The sequence below is a fragment of the Heptranchias perlo genome, unplaced genomic scaffold (assembly GCF_035084215.1).
Source record: "Heptranchias perlo isolate sHepPer1 unplaced genomic scaffold, sHepPer1.hap1 HAP1_SCAFFOLD_44, whole genome shotgun sequence".
In the NCBI taxonomy this organism is placed as follows: Eukaryota; Metazoa; Chordata; class Chondrichthyes; order Hexanchiformes; family Hexanchidae; genus Heptranchias; species Heptranchias perlo.
Window position 1 is genome coordinate 3,124,398 of NW_027139453.1, and position 17,586 is coordinate 3,141,983.

The 17,586-nt window shown below is 42.2% G+C and overlaps 1 protein-coding gene across 11 annotated transcripts in view; it reads left to right on the plus strand.

Moving 5' to 3' along the window:
* The window catches only part of LOC137312967 (probable G-protein coupled receptor 139), a 109,833-nt gene extending 99,553 nt beyond the window's left edge, over positions 1–10,280 (plus strand). For all 11 annotated transcript variants that reach the window (XM_067979328.1, XM_067979330.1, XM_067979332.1 and 8 more), the window contains one exon: positions 9,059–10,280. In XM_067979328.1, coding sequence (XP_067835429.1) covers positions 9,059–9,957 — 899 coding nt within the window. In that variant the 3' untranslated portion in view covers positions 9,958–10,280. The remainder of the gene's footprint in view (positions 1–9,058) is intronic.
* The last annotated feature ends 7,306 nt before the right edge of the window (positions 10,281–17,586 follow it).

The following is a 17,586-nucleotide window of genomic DNA, read 5'->3' on the forward strand; positions in this document are numbered from 1 at the left end:
TACAGGATGTTCCTAAGTGACTGTCAGTATTTACCGGATATCCCTGAGTGAGTGTTATTATTTACAGATCATTCCAGGCTCATTGTCAACATTTACAGGTTGTTCCTGGGTGAGTGTCAGTAATAACAGGGTTTTCCTGAGAGATTGTCATTATTAACGGGAAGTCCTTGTAGAGTGTCAGCATTTAGAGGTTGTTTCTGAATGACTGTTAGTAGTTACAGGATGTTCCTGAATTTGTGACAGTATTTAACGGATGTTACTGAATGAGTGTCAATATTTACAGGAAGTTTCTGAGTGAATGTCATTATTTGTAGGTTGCTCCTGAGTGAGTGTCCGTATTTACTGATTATTCCTGGGTCATTGCCATTATTTACAGGATCTTCCTGATTGTGTGTCAATATTTACTGGAAGTTCCTCTGTGAGTCTCAGCATTGACAGGATTTTTCTGAGTGAGTGCCAGTATTTAGAGGATGTTCCTGGGTGAGTGTCAGTATTAAGAACATAAGAACATAATAAATTGGAGCAGGAGTAGGCCAATCGGCCCCTCGAGCCTGCTCCGCCATTCAATAAGATCATGGCTGATCTGATCCCAACCACAAATCTAAAGAACACAAGAAGTCGGAGCAGGACACGGCCATATAGCCCCTGGGCCCTCTCCCCCACCCACAGGGCATTGGCCGATCCGAACTCAGCTTCATGTCCAATTTCCTGCCCGCTCCCCATAACCCCTAATTCCCTTTACTTCTAGGAAACTGTCTATTTCTGTTTTAAATTTATCTAATGATGTAGCTTCCACAGCTTCCTGGGGCAGCAAATTCCACAGACCTACCACCCTCTGAGTGAAGAAGTTTCTCCTCATCTCAGTTTTGAAAGAGCAGCCCCTTATTCTAAGATTATGCCCCCTAGTTCTAGTTTCACCCATCTTTGGGAACATCCTTACTGCATCCACCCGATCAAGACCCTTCACAATCTTATATGTTTCAATAAGATCGCCTCTCATTCTTCTGAACTCCAATGAGTAGAGTCCCAATCTACTCAACCTCTCCTCATATGTCCGCCCCCTCATCCCCGGGATTAACCGAGTGAACCTTTTTTGTACTGCCTCGAGAGGAAGTATGGCTTTTCTTAAGTATGGAGACCAAAACTGTATGCAGTATTCCAGGTGCGGTCTCACCAATACCTTATATAACTGCAGCAATACCTCCTTGTTTTTATATTCTATCCCCCTAGCAATAAAAGCCAACATTCCGTTGGCTTTCTTGATCACCTGCTGCACCTGCATACCAACTTTTTGATTTTCTTGCACTAGGACCCCCAGATCCCTTTGTACTGCAGTACTTTCCAGTCTCTCGCCATTAAGAAAATAACTTGCTCTCTGATTTTTCCTGCCAAAGTGCATAACCTCACATTTTCCAATATTATATTGCATCTGCCAAATCTCCGCCCACTCACCCAGCCTGTCTATATCCCCTTGCAGGTTTTTTTATGTCCTCCTCACTCTCTACTTTCCCTCCCATCTTTGTATCATCTGCAAATTTTGATATGTTGCACTCGGTCCCCTCCTCCAAATCGTTAATATAGATTGTAAAGAGTTGGGGACCCAGCACCGACCCCTGTGGAACACCACTGGTTACTGGTTGCCAGTCCGAAAATGAACCATTTATCCCAACTCTCTGCTTCCTGTTTGATAACCAATCCTCCACCCATGCCAGAATATTACCCCCAATCCCGTGATTTTTTATCTTAAGTAATAATCTTTTATGTGGCACCTTGTCGAATGCCTTCTGGAAGTCTAAATACACTATGTCCACTGGTTCCCCTTTATCCACCCTATACGTTATATCCTCGAAGAACTCAAGCAAATTTGTCAGACATGACTTCCCCTTCATAAAGCCATGCTGACTTTGTGCTATTAAATTATGCTGATCTAAATGTTCCGTTACTGTCTCCTTAATAATAGACTCCAAAATTTTACCCACCACAGATGTTAAGCTAACTGGCCTATAATTTCTAGCCTTCTGCCTACTACCCTTTTTAAATAACGGTGTTACATTAGCAGTTTTCCAATCTGCCGGGACCTCTCCTGAGTCCAGGGAATTTTGGAAAACTATCACCAAAGCATCCACAATCCCTACTGCCACTTCCCTCAAGACCCTAGGATGGAAGCCATCAGGTCCAGGGGATTTATTCGCCTTGAGTCCCATTATTTTACTGAGTACCATCTCCTGAGTGATTTTAATCGTATTTAGCTCCTCCCCCCCGGGAGTCCCCTGTTTGTCCAGTGTTGGGATATTCTTCGTGTCCTCTACTGTAAAGACTGAAACAAAATATTTGTTCAGCATTTTTGCCATCTCCATGTTTCCCACCATTCATTTCCCGGTCTCATCCTCTAAGGGACCTACGTTTGCCTTAGCCACCCTTTTTCTTTTTATATAACTATAGAAACTCTTGCTATCTGTTTTTATATTTTTTGCTAATTTCTTTTCATAATCTAACTTCCCTTTCTTAATCAATCCTTTAGTTACTTTTTGCTGTCTTTTGAAGAATCCCCAATCTTCTATCCTCCCACTAAGTTTGGCTACATTATATATCCTTGTTTTTAGTCGGATACTATCCTTGATTTCTTTACTTAGCCACGGATGGCTGTCATTTCTTTTACACCCTTTTTTCCTCAGTGGAATATATTTATTTTGAAAGTTGTAAAATAACTCCCTAAATGAACACCATTGCTCATGTACCGTCTTACCCTTTAATCTATTTTCCCAGTCCACTTTAATCAATTCCGCTCTCATACCATCATAGTCTCCTTTATTCAAGCTCAGTACGCTTGTTTGAGAATCAACCTTCTCACCCTCTAATTGGATATGGAATTCAACCATGTTGTTGTCGCTCGTTCCAAGGGGATCCTTAACTAGGACATTATTAATTAATCCTGACTCATTACACAGGACCAGGTCCAAGGTTGCCTGCCCCCTTGTAGGATCAGTTACATACTTCTCAAGAAATCCATCCCTGATGCACTCAATGAACTCGTCCTCAAGGCTGCTCTGCCCAATTTGATTTGTCCAGTTAATATGATAATTAAAATCCCCCATAATTATGGCTGTTCCCTTATTACATGCCCCGACTATCTCCTGATTAATACTTCTTCCAGCAGAGTTGCAACTATTAGGAGGCCTATATACTACGCCCACTAATGTTTTTTTTCGCTTATTATTCCTTATCTCCACCCAAACTGTTTCATTATCTTGATACTTTGTCCCAATATCATTTCTCTGTATTACAGTGATTCCTTCCTTTATTAATATAGCCACCCCACCTCCCCTTCCTTCCTGCCTGTCCTTCCTGATTGTTAAATACCCTGGCATATTTAATTCCCAGTCGTTGTCACCCTGCAGCCATGTTTCTGTAATGGCCACAAGATCATACCCATACGTAGTTATTTGTGCCGTTAACTCATCCATTTTATTACGAATGCTACGTGCATTCAGATAAAGAACTTTCAAATCTGTTTTGTGACGCTTAGTTCCTGCTTTTTCCTTTTTTAACACTTTACCTATTACTCCATACCTTCTGTCCCTTCCTGTTACGCTTTCCTCTCTCTCCCTGCTCAGGTTCCCAACCCCCTGCCACTTTAGTTTAAACCCTCCCCAACAGCACTAGCAAACACTCCTCCTAGGACAGCGGTCCCGGCCCTGCCCAGGTGCAGACCATCCGGTTTGTACTGGTCCCACCTCCCCCAGAACCGTTTCCAGTGTCCCAGGAATTTGAATCCCTCCCCCTTGCACCATTCCTCTAGCCACGTATTCATTTGAAATATCCTCCTATTTCTACTCTGACTAGCACGTGGCACTGGCAGCAATCCTGAGATTACTACCTTTGAGGTCCTATTTTTTAATTTACCTCCTAACTCCCTATATTCTGCTTTTAGGACCTCATCCCCTTTTTTACCTATATCGTTGGTGCCGATGTGCACCACGACAGCTGGCTGTTCGCCCTCCCCCTCCAAAATGTTCTGGAGGGGGAGGGCGAACATTATTAACAGATTATTCCTGGGTCATTGCCATTATTTACAGGATCTTCCTGTTTGTGCTTCAATATTTACTGGAAGTTCCTCTGTGAGTCTCAGCATTGACAGGATTTTTCTGAGTGAGTGTCAGTATTTACAGGATGATCCTGAGTCAGAGTCATTATTTGTTGGATGATCCTGAGTCAGTGTCAGTATTTACAGTATATTCCTGAATGAGTGCCCATATTTACAGGTTGATCCTGAGTGAGAGTCTGTATTTACAGGATGTTCCTTAGTGATTGTCAGTATTCACACGATGTTCCTGGGTGAGTGTCAGTATTTGCTGGATGTACCTGGTGAGTATCGGTATTTACAGGATGTTTCTGAGTAAATGCCAGTATTGACGGGATATTCCTCTGTGAGTTCAGTATTTCGAGGAAGTTCGTGAGTGATTGTCAGTATTTATAGGATGCTCCTGTGTGTCAGTATTTATTGAAAGTTCCTGAGTGACTGTCAGTATTAATGGCCGTTCCTGAGTGAGTTTCCTTATTTACAGGATGCTCTTGAGTGAGTGTCAGTATTTACATGATGTTTCTGAGTGAATGTCAGTATTGACGGGATAATCCTCTGTGAGTCCAGTGTTTACAGGAAGTTCGTGCATGAGTGTCAGTATTCATAGGATGCTCCTGAGTGAGTGTCAGTATTTACTGGATGTTCCTGTTTGATTGTTGGTATTTACAGGATGTTCCTCGGTGAGTGTCAGTATTTAGAGGATGTTCCTCGGTGAGTGTCAGTATTTAGAGGATGTTCCTCGGTGAGTGTCAGTATTTAGAGGATGTTACTCGGTGAGTGTCAGTATTTATAGATTGTTCCTCGGTGAGTGTCAGTATTTGGAGGATGTTCCTCGGTGAGTGTCAGTATTTAGAGGATGTTCCTCGGTGAGTGTCAGTATTTAGAGGATGTTCCTCGGTGAGTGTCAGTATTTATAGATTGTTCGTCGGTGAGTGTCAGTATTTAGAGGATGTTCCTCGGTGAGTGTCAGTATTTAGAGGATGTTCCTCGGTGAGTGTCAGTATTTATAGATTGTTCGTCGGTGAGTGTCAGTATTTAGAGGATGTTCCTCGGTGAGTGTCAGTATTTAGAGGATGTTCCTCGGTGAGTGTCAGTATTTAGAGGATGTTCCTCGGTGAGTGTCAGTATTTATAGATTGTTCATCGGTGAGTATCAGTATTTGGAGGAGGTTCCTCGGTGAGTGTCAGTATTTATAGATTGTTCCTCGGTGAGTGTCAGTATTTAGAGGATGTTCCTCGGTGAGTGTCAGTATTTATAGATTGTTCCTCGGTGAGTGTCAGTATTTAGAGGATGTTCCTCGGTGAGTGTCAGTATTTATAGATTGTTCATCGGTGAGTGTCAGTATTTGGAGGATGTTCCTCGGTGAGTGTCAGTATTTACAGGATGTTCCTCGGTGAGTGTCAGTATTTACAGGATGTTCCTCAGTGAGTGTCAATTTTTTTAGGATGTTCCTTAGTGAGCGTAAGTATTTGCAAGCTGTTCCTAGTTGAGTGTCAGTATTTACAGGATTTTCCTGGGTGAGTGTCAGTTCATCCAGGATGTTCCCCGGTTAGAGTCAGTATTTTAAGAATGTCCCTGTTTGAGTGTCATTATCTACAGGATGTTCCTGGGTGAGTGTCAGTATTTGCAGGATTTTCCTGTGTGAGTGTCAATACATTCAGGATGTTCCCCGGTTAGTGTCAGTATTTTAGGAATGATCGTGTTGGAGTGTCAATATTTACAGGATGTTCCTGCGTGATGTTTTATTTACACGATCTACCAGGTGAGTGTAAGTATTTAGAGAATGTTCCTGGGCGAATGTCAGTATTTATAGGATGTTCCTGGGCGAGTGTCAGTATTTACAGAATATTCTTGTGTGAGTGTCAGAATTGATAGGATGTTGCTGAGTGAATGTCACCATTTACAGGATATTCCTGAGTGAGTGTCAGTATTTTCAGGATATTCCTAGGTGAGTGTCAATAGTTACAGAAGGCTCCTGGTTGAATGTCAGTGTATACAGTATATTCCGAGGTGACTCACATTATTTACAGAATGTTCCTCGTTGACTGTCTGTATTTACAGCAGGGTCCCGGGTGAGTGTCAGTGCTTAAAGAATGTTCCTGGGTGAGTGTCAGTATTTTGGCGATGTTCCTGGGTGAGTGTCATTATTTGCAGGATGTTCCTGTTTTAGTGTCAGTATTTGCAGGAATTTCCTGTTCGACTGTCAGTATTTACAGTATGTTCCTAGCTGAGTGTCAGTATTTACAGGATGTTACTCGGTGAGCGCCAGTCTTGATAGATTCTTCCTCGGTGAATGTCAGTATTTAGAGCATCTTCCTGGGTGAGTTTCAGTTTTTGTCAGGATTTTCCTGCATGAGTGTAATAATTTTCAGGCTGATCCTAGGTGAGTGTCAATATTTACAGAATGTTCCTGTTTGAGTGTCCCTATTTACAGGATGTTCCTCGGTGAGTGTCAGTATTTACACGATGTTACTCGGTGAGTGTCAGTAATGATAGATTGTTCCGAGGTGAGTGTCAGTATTGAGACGATGTTCTTTGGTCAGTGTCAGCATTTACATGATGTTAGTATTTGTAGGATGTTACTAGGTGAGTGTCAGTATTTATAGATTGTTACGAGGTGAATGTCAGTATTTAGAGGATGTTCTTGGGTGAGTTCCAGTTTTTTCAGGATGTAAGTATTTGCAGCCTGTTACGAGGTGAGTGTCAGTATTTACAGGATGTTCCTTTGTGAGTGTCAGTATTTACAGGATGTTCCTCGCTTAGTGTCAGTATTTCAAGAATGTTCCTGTTTGAGTGTCAGTATTTAGAGGATGTTCCTTTGTGAGTGTCAGTATTTACAGGATGTTCCTGAGTGAGTGTCATTATTTATAGGATATTCCTAGCTGAGTATCATTATTTTCACAATTTTCCTCAGTGAGTGTCAGTATTTACAGGATGTTCCTGGTTAAGTAACATTATTTATGGAATGTTCCGAGGTGAGTGTCAGTATTTCCAGGATGTTCCTGGTTGAGTGTCAGTATTTCCAGGATGTTCCTAGGTCAGTGTCAGTATTTCCAGGATGTTCCTGGTCGAGTGTCAGTATGTACAGGATGTTACTGGTTGAGTGTCAATATTTACAGGTTGTTTCTAAATTTGTGTCAGTATTTGCTGGATCTTTCTATTTGTGTGTCAGTAATTATACGTTATTCTCATGTGATTCTCACTCTTTGCTGGATGTTCCTTTGTGCTTGTCAGTACTTGTGGGATGCATAAACTTTTTTTGTATTGCCGTTAGTTTAAAATCTGAGAAGTTATCTAATCGACGTTTTTAAAGTCACAAATGGATTGAATCGGGTAGATACCGAAAACATTTTCCATTCTGGTGGTATCCAAAAGTAGAGGGCAAATTATTCCATTTAGGAGCGAAATCAGGAGGCACTTTTTGACCCAACGGGTAGTGGAAACCTTGAACACTCTTCGCCAAATGGATGTGTGTATTGGGTAAATTCACATTTTCGAGACTGAAATCGATAGTTTTGTGTTTATTAACAAATTATATGGATCAAACGGGCGGTAAAAGGAGTTGAGATGTGGAGCAGCCATGATCTTATTGGATGGTGAACAGACTCGAGCGGCTCAATGGCCCACTCCTGGTCCTTTGTTCTAGATTCGCATTGACTTATTGTTATAGAAACTGTACTTACCAACGCACTCGGGCTTTGCCTGAATGGGCACGCACCCTGGTAACCCTGTAAATATTGACTCACCCACCCATGTAAACACTGACGCATTCTGGCGTCTGCCTGAATATGTACACGCTCTGGTACTGTTTCGTTCGGCCTCAGCTGGAGTATTGTGCCCAATTCTGGGAACCATACTTTAGAAAGTTCGTCAAAGAAAGAGTGCAGAGGCCATTGGCTAAAATGGCAGCAGGGATAAAGGGTTTCATTATGCGGAGAGACTAGAGAAGCTGGGATTGTTCAATTAGAGCAGAAAAACCATGCGGAGATTTAATAAAGGTGTTCAAAATAATGAGGGGTTTTGATAGAGTAAACAAGTAGAAACTGTATCCACTGGCAGGAGGGTCGGTAAACAAAGGAACCGATTTAAGAAAAATGGCAAAGGAAGCAGGGGGAGATGGGGAGATTTTTTTTTCATGCAGCGAGTTGTTATGATCTGGAATGTATTGTCTGAAAGGTGGTGGAAGAATATTTAACAGTAGCGTCGAAAAGGTAATTGGATATATACTTGAAAAGGAAACATTTTCAGTGCTGTCGGGAAAGGGCAGGGGAGTGGGATTAACTGGTAACTCTTTAAAAGAGCCGGCTAGGGTACGGTGGACCGAGTTTCCTCCTTGTCTTATCTATGATTCTTTTACTGTTTGAAATATTGACACTGTCCACCGACCCTTTCCTAGACTGACACGGTCTGGAGAATGAATGAAAAGATCAACATTAATGGGGATTCAGTGAATGTACCAATTGTTCAGAGGGCTTCAGGGACTATACCACATTAACACGGGATCCAGAGACTGTAGGAATGTTGAAAGTTGGTTTAATGGATTTCCTGAATGTTTATAGGGCCGCTTATAATCTGTGGCCATATCTACAAGAGTTAAAGGGACGGTACGATGTTAACAAGTGGGTCCACAGATTATGACAATATTTACTTTGGAACCACAGATTGTATTAATATTTACAATTGAGTCATTGCAAACCTATTGTCTTTCATGTGTAATTTAATCCCGTTCTTTTATTTACTTCTCAATCCACTCCTGATTCGAGCAGAAATCTCTGTTTGTTTCTCTATTCCCCAGTCCAATCACTATTATTATATTTAAACTCTGTCACCAGTGGAAAGCCGTATCACAAGTATAATAATCAGGTCCATCACTGGATGCAGTAATAAAGAAGCAAATTTCACCCCGAACTCCATCAAACTGCTGCTTTAGCTCCCAGCCAGAAATATAATTTCCCTGTTTATTTCCCTTCCTTACAGTTAACTTAGTGACGATTGTGATCCTGTCCCGTGGAAAGTGCGGCCTCTCCAAATGTGTCACTCGCTACCTGGTGGCCATGGCAGCGGCGGATCTATTGGTCGTTCTCATCGATCTGATTTTGAGGCAGATTCCCATTACTTATTACGAACAATTACTTTTACTCTATAACATCCCGGTGTGTAATATCCACGCCGTCCTGCTTTATGCAGCCACAGACTGTTCTGTCTGGTTCACCGTCACTTTCACCTTTGATCGATTTGTGGCCATTTGTTGCCAGAAACTGAAAACTAAATATTGCACCGAGAAAACGGCGGCTGTGGTTCTGGGAACAGTGACTGTGCTGAGCTGTTTAAAGGACATCACCTGGTACTTTATGTTATCGCGTTGGTATACTCTTGGCAACGTCCCCTGGTTTTGTGCTGTCGAGGGCAGTGTTAACGATTGGCGGGTATGGGGAGCAATCGAAATTCTTCATTATATTCTAACCCCGGGGGTCCCATTTCTTCTGATTCTGCTGCTGAATGTTTTAATCGTGAAACACATTGTAGTGGCCAACAGAACCCGCAGGAGACTCCGGGACCACAGCAGTGAAGAGAGTCCCGGTGACCCAGAAATTACGAGTCGAAGGAAGTCCATTATTTTACTGTTCGTCATCTCGGGGAATTTCATTCTGTTATGGGCGATGTTTACGTTGTATTCTATATGGATTCGGGTGTTCGGTTTCACAGGTCGGACTGGAATTCCGCCTATCTTTCTCATGGAACTGGGATTCATGCTCCAGCTCCTGAGTTGCTGCACAAACACTTGTATTTATGCTGTGACGCAGAATAAATTCAGAGAGCAGTTGAAGAATATGTTGAAATATCCCTTTTCTCTAATTCTTAAAACCATTAAATGATGAGAAGAACGGAAGAATTCCCAGCATCAGAACTCAATCCTCTTTCATATTCTGTCCGACCCGCTCCGCCCCCGGGGTTTGTGCTATTGAGATATTGGGGTCAATCGGCTATGACACCGAACCAGTCCAAAATGCGATCATCGGTTCCCAATTTGAATGGAGGTTTGGGGACGATCACAACCTCTGAGCTCCCTGCAGTGCTTCTTGAATGGGGCCGGGAATTTCACTACTGCTTCCTGTCGAGACATTGTGGGACTGGACAATCGTTGGAAGATGCTTTAAATTATTGAAATAAATTGTCAATTAAACGTTCAGTAACATGACGGAAGACTCCTTTGAATATTTGCAAACTTAATTGGACAACAAGTGAACATTTACACAGTCAAGAAACACCCGGTAAACATTAACAGACTCAAGGAAATACGCAGTAATCATCAACAGTCGCACAGAATGGCTCTTTAGGTATTAACCTTCTCACAGGAACACCCTGTAAACATTAACATTCACATAAAACACCTGTCAACATGAACAGTCTCACAGAAACACCCTGTAAACATTAACCGATTCACAGAAACAGGTTGTAAATAATAACATACGCACAGAAAGACACTGTAAATATTAATAGAATCATAGAAACACTGTAAACTTTAACAGACTCACAAAAATACACTGTAAACATTAACAGACTGTCAGAAACATTGTAAAAATTAACAGATTCAAGGAAACACCCTGTAAACATTGAAAAGTCTCACAGATACACGCAGCAAGCCCTGAAATACTGATATCTTTCCATACTAATATATTGCCAGTCACTTCCTGTCAGCAAGGAATCACTCCCTTAGACCCCCAGGATGAGTTAATAAAAGAACATAAGCATCCTGTAAATATTACAGTTGATGAACAGACACCCTGTACCAACCACAACACTGCCAGAGAATTCCAGTAAACAATAACATACTGCCAATGATTCATGAATATTAACACACCGATAGATTACAGAACTTAATATTAACACTCTCACTGAGACACTCTGTACTTCATAGCCCCCGCCAGAGACAACATGTGACCTGTAAAAGACTCCCACTGATCTCAGGAATATTAACACCCTGACAGAGATATAGGTGAATATTAACAACAATAACTCGCATTTATACAGCGCCTTTAACGTAGTGAAACATCCCAGGGCGTTTCACAGGACCGATTATCAAACAAAATTTGAGACCGAGCCGCCGAAGGAAATATGAGGACAAGTGACCAAAAACATTGGTAAAGAGGTAGGTTTTCAGGAGCGTTTTAAAGGGGGAAAGGAAGGCAGAGAGACAAAGAGGTTTTGCGACGGCACTTCAGAGGTCAGGCAGCTGAAGGCATGGCCGCCAATGGTGGGGCGATGAAAATCGGGGAAAGGCAAGAGGCCAGAATTGGAGGGGCGCAGAGATCTCGAAGGGTTGTCGGGCTGGTAGAAGTTTCAGAGATAAGGTGGGGCGAGGCCGTAAATGGATTTGAAGACAAGGATGAAAATTTTAAAATCGGGGCGTTGCTGGACCGGGAGCCAATGAAGATCAGCGAACACAGAGGGGTGATGGGAGCACGGGACTTGATTCGAGTGAGAATTCCGGCAGCAGAGTTTTGGATGAGCTCAAGTTTGCAGAGGGTTCAAGGTTGGAGGCGGGCTGGGAGAGCATTGAAGTAGTTGAGTCTGGAGGTAACAAAGGCATGGATGAGGGTTTCAGCAGCAGATGAGCTGAGGCAAAGGGTGGAGACGGGCGATGTTGCAGAGGCGGAAGTTGGCGGTCTTGGTGATGGAGAGGGTATGGGGTCAGAAGTTCATCTCAGAGTCAATTTGGGCGATAAGGTTGTGAACGGTTTGATTCAGCCTCACACATTGGCCAGGGAGAGGGATGGAGTCGGTGTCTCGGGAATGGATTTAGTGGCAGGGACCGAAGACAATGGCTTCGGTATTCCCGACGTTTTATCGGAGGAAATTTCTGTTCAACTAATGCTGGATGACGGAGAAGCAGCCTAACAAATGAGAGGCAGTGGAGCGGTCGGGAGAGATGGTGGGGATGTGGAGCTGGGTCTCGTCAGCAGCCTGAACTGGTTCCTCCCGGACTGAGCAGGATTACTATTGCAACAACAGGTCTACGTGGTGTGAAACTAACCTTTCTCTCGACGGTCTGATCGGAGCTAAGGTTCAATATTAGCGTGTGAACAATCCAGCGCTGGGTGAATTGTACCTCATAATGATAGGAACAGCCAACATCGAAGGATCAAAAAGCGACATCCCAACGAGCGCTTGATCGCCACAGGCCGTCTGGAACCTGACGTTGTGTTTTCGGATGATCTCGGCGAGGCGCAGCATGGAGAGGATAAATAGGCGGGGGCCAAGGGGAGAGCAATGAGCGATTCCGGGGGTAAATGTGCGGGAGCGGGAATAGAAGCAATTGCAGTTGATTCTCTGACGATGACTGGAAAGGTGGGAATGGACCAGGCGATGGCATTCCCTCCTCGGCAAAGAGTGAGGGGAAAGACCGTACCAAAGTGAGAGGGAAAGGGAGACACACAGTGCAAGAAGTGGTGAGAAATAGAGCGGGATAGATGAGAGAGCCAGAGAGACAGAGGGGGAGAGAATTAAACAGAAACAGAGTAAAGGTGTGACACAAACTCAGACAGAGCACGAGAGAAAATGAGCATCGCACACTGGTCCAGAATTAAAATATAGAATCGCAAATAAGACAAGGTTCAATCGGCCCCCTGAACCCTCTATTTAAACCTCCTTTTTATACCAATTGTATCCCCCCTTATTAAATCCACTTTAATTTATCATTTGAAACTTCATTAAACCCCTTTTAATCCCTTTTAAACCTCATTTTTCAACCCTACTCATTTTGGCCCCTTTTTAAACCCATTTTTTGGAGAGACTGTCTTTCTCCAAACTCTCCGACTGTGGTTCCTTTTGAAACCCATCTCTTTCTCACCGCGCTCACAGTCTCTCTCCTAACCCCTTTTAAACCCCTTTACCGCCCGTTTAACTATTTAACCTCCTTCAACCGCTTACAACTGTCCTTTTTAAACCTTTTAACCTCTTGAACCACTTTTTTTCCTCCAACCCCCTTTTAAAAGTTTAACCCCCTTTTTAACCTTTCAACTTATTTAGCCCTCTTTTTAACCTCTTTAATACCATTTCAACCAGTAACTTATTTAACCCCGTTTAACCCTCTTTTTAATCCACTTTATAACATTAGTCTCCTTTTAAACCCTTTTGAAGCTCTTCAACATTGTTCTTAATCCCCTGCTGTGAGAGAAGCAAAGCGACCCCCAGACATTGAGCACAATGGAGGTTTGCAGAAAGGGAGAGGGGACAGGGGCTCTGGCCTCGGTGCGACTCACAGGAAGTGACCTCGCCGCGTAAGACAATAATGACCCAACATGGCCGCCTCCAACGCTGCTGCCACGCCCACTCCGCATCCGACATTTTGTCCTTTCCCAGAAGTGAGCTCGCCACGTCGATGCCAGCTCAACGTATCCACCGCTGGGATGATCCGGATATAATCTTGATGATGGACATTGAAATTCCCCCATCCAGAGTACATTCTGTGCTCTTTCGACTCTCAGCGATTCCAACAAATGATGTTCAACATGAATGAGTACTGATTCATCAGCTGAGGGAGGACGATAATGGTCATAATCCGTAAGAGGTTTGAGCTGAAGAAATGACACATCATGGGGTCTGTCGGCAATGTTGAGTAATCACAAGGCCACTCCCCTTTTCAAGTAGATATCCAATTCCCTTTTAACAGTAACTATTGAATCTGCTTTCACCGCCCTTTTAGGCAGTGAATTCCAGTTCATAACAACTGGATGCGTAAAGAAATTGCTCCTCATCTGTCTTCCGGTTCTTTTGCCAATTATCTTCAATCTGTGTACTCTGGATATCGACCCTCCTGCCAGTGGAAACTGTTCATTTTTTTCTCTGTCAAACCCTCTCTTAATTTTGAACACCTCGATTAATTTTCGCCTTAACCTTCTCTGTTCTCAGGAGAACCATCCCAGCTTCTCTAGTCTCTCCACATAACTGTAGTCCCTCATCCCTGGAACCATTCTAGTAATTCTCTCCTGCTTCATCTCCAATGCCTTGACATACTTCTGAAAGTGTGATGCTCAGAATTGGACACAATACCACAGCCGAGACCTAACCAGTGATTTGTAAAGGTTTAGTATAACTTCCTTGCTTTAGTACTGTATGCCTCTCTTTCAAGCCGAGGAACCCACATTTTTTTAAAAAGCTTTCTCAACTTGTCTTGCGACCGACAAAAATTTCTATATGTTAACCCTCTGGTCACTCTATTCCTGCACCCACTTAAAAATTGTACCAATTTTTTTACATTGCCTCGCCTGTTTCTCCCTTTAAAAATGGAACACTTCTCACTTCAATGATAGCTGCGTGAACTTATAACTATTTACAGGATGTTTCTCTGTGTTTGTCCATATCCATATGACAGTTGTGTGAATCTATAAATAGTGATAGGTTGTTTCTCTCGGTATGTTTATAACTATATGTTAGTGGTGTGAATCTATAAATAGTGACAGGTTGTTTCTCTCGGTATGTGTATATCTATATGTTAGTGGTGTGAATCTATAAATAGTGACAGGTTGTTTCTCTCGGCATGTTTATATCTATATGTTAGTTGTCTGAATCTATAAATAGTGACAGGTTGTTTCTCTCACTGTGTTTATACCTATAGGAGAGCTGTGTGAGTTTATACATATTTACAGGGTGTTTCTATGAGACTGTTAAAGTTTACAGTTTTATTTTGCGAGAATGCGAAAGTTTGCAATGGGTTTCATGGAGTGTTCCGATGTTTCCACGCTAATTATTTCATTTGTTAATATTTTATACGTTTTCCTTTGATTCCTTGGTGCCAATCCTTTGCTTCTTTTATTTTTCCACCCCCTCTGTAAACACCATGATATGTTTGTCTGGGTGAGGTCACTCTTTCGAAACATGTTGTTGTTGTCTTGTTCTCGTTTAAGGCCTGAGTTGGGAGCAGCTCATCGTTCCATCGCCGGGATCCGTGCTTGGTAAGATTCTGCAATTTAGGAAGAGTTGTTTATCGTGAAATGTGTACCCTGATATCTTGGGATGGATTAAAACAGAGAACCAGTTTCTGCGATCCAGATATTTTTCCGCTGTCATTCCTTGCTTTTTTTCTTTCACTATCTCGTATTTCTTCCTCCGCTTTAGCTCAACACAGGAGGAGGAACTCGGTTTTTTCTGTTTTTTCCTCGGTATTTTATGGGCAGTTGAAATATTTCGCATTCGCTTACCATCAATTTAAAAATGTGTATTATATGTTAAGCTAGATTCTGTTGTAGAAAAGTATTATGTTGACAACAAGTCTGTTTGTTAAATGCCTGTGATTAATGCTCCCTGCTTTAAATAAGGAGCTCCCTTCGCTGTGTGAACTCATACAGTCAGTTCATTGCTTTCGCATAAAAGCCATCAGTCACTCTCACAGAATTACAATCATGGATTCGCAGATCGATTTTCAATACCTTTTTCGAACAAATATTTAAAGTATTTCAGGATATACAGAAGATTTACTATCCCCTCCTCGCTGCTGCTGGTGTTCATCGGAAGATTCTACGTCCAGTGATTAATTCTATAAACCATGTTTAACTCTAATTTTATTCTTCCTGTTTACCATCAGTTTTAATGGAATTCTGTGCTTCAACTTTTTGTGTCTTTGTTAATGCATTGATTGATAAATAAAAATACTGGCTTATCTTTGCTGCTATTGGTGTGGCTGGTAAATCTCTATACCCAGTTAATAATTCTGTAAATCCTGCTTAAATGTGTTTTTCTTCTTGTCGTTTCCCAAACTATCCAGGCTTCTGTCGGCTATTGATTCTGTACGTGGTACGGTGTTACCAAGATTCAAATATTCTCTATCAAACTCCAGCAATGATATTAGACGAGTCTATTTATTGAACAACTTTCAGTCTACTATCCACGCTGAACATTTCTATCAGATCAAACGAATGTGCTCATGGTTTAGGACACTTTGCACGTTCTGCTTCCTGTCATTACTGACAGAGTCACAGGACAAATCCTGGCCCATCACAAACACGCCTTTAAATGTCTGAAAATTTCCGCGAATGGTTCAGTTCCAGTCATAATATCAAAAAAGGTACAGCACCGGAAGTGGACATTCGGCCCATCGCGCCTCGCTGGATCTTCAAAAGAGCTATCAAAATATGACCATTCCACTGCTCTTTGCCCATCGCCCTGTGTTTTTCCCCTTCAAGTGTTTATCTAATGCCCTTTTGAAAGTTACTGTTGAATTGCCTTCCTCCATCCTTTCATGCTCTGAATCCCAGATCATTACAACTCGCTGGGTGAAAAAATATTTCCTCATGTCGCCACTGGCTGCTCTGCCGATCACCTTATACCTGTGTCCTATGGTTACCGGCCCTTTTTCCACTGGAAACACTTTGTCCTTATTGATTCTTTCAAAACCGTTCATGATTTTGAACAGTCAGTGTCTCCTTTCCTAACATCTCCAGTTCTGTATTCGTGCCGCAGTTTCTGCCGGTTAGAATAGGATTACAAGTACAATTTACATTCTCACAAAATGTTCATTTAGTTACATTGCAATATATTTATTTCCCATCTTTGTTTTGAAATTACAGTTGAATCCTACGCCTGTCTGGCACAGTTGAGTGAATCTCTCATTGAGTCCCAGAGTGTCCCTTTATTGTCTTCTGATGTACTTTAGGATAAGCGATCTCAGCTGATGGGAACGGACGTACTGATGATAGGAAAACACGTTGGGATTTCCTCGTCTGTGTTTTCTCTGCACCATTGGTGAAAAACGTACCAGGATAAACCTCTCCCATTTGTATTCGGATACTTTACAAAATCAATCGCCGACCACTTTGGCTAGTGGATAATTCGTCTGATTTCGATACGAATCAATGCATTTAGTGGAACATTGCATGGTCAATGATATCACACTATTCGAAGTCAAAGCCCATTGTATTCATGTTATTGTGATGTTATTTGGAAAGATTTCCTTTCAGTGAGCTGAAATTTGTGTATTTCAACAAAAATGTAGAAAACTCTATCTTCAAAACACTTTTTTACAGACTAGTTATCTTTACAACTGCACTGCACTTATATTTATCATCTTAATATTTACACGAGTGCATTTTAAACACAATTACCTGTAATTATTGCATGCCAATGTTGCATTTTATGCAGTTTACTGTTCCATTAATTTCAGTTATCAATATGCATTAATATTCTAACCAGAAGCAGGAATCCAAGTGGCATTTCCAATTATCTCATGCAGGACACAGAAGCGAACCGCATTGCTCCAAATGTTGACACAATACTCCTCCTCCGTTTGTCTTTGGAGTGTGACAGTTCCGACAATGCAGCACACCCGCAGTGCTGCACTGAAGTGTCAGCCTAGATTATATGCTCGAATCTCTGGATTACGGTTCGATACAATGACCGTCTGGCTCAGAATCGAGAATTCAACCGCTTAGTCAAGGCTGACAGTATAAAGGAACAAATGTTAAATTGAGCGAACGGGAGAACAGGGCAATAGATGGCGGATTGGGAGA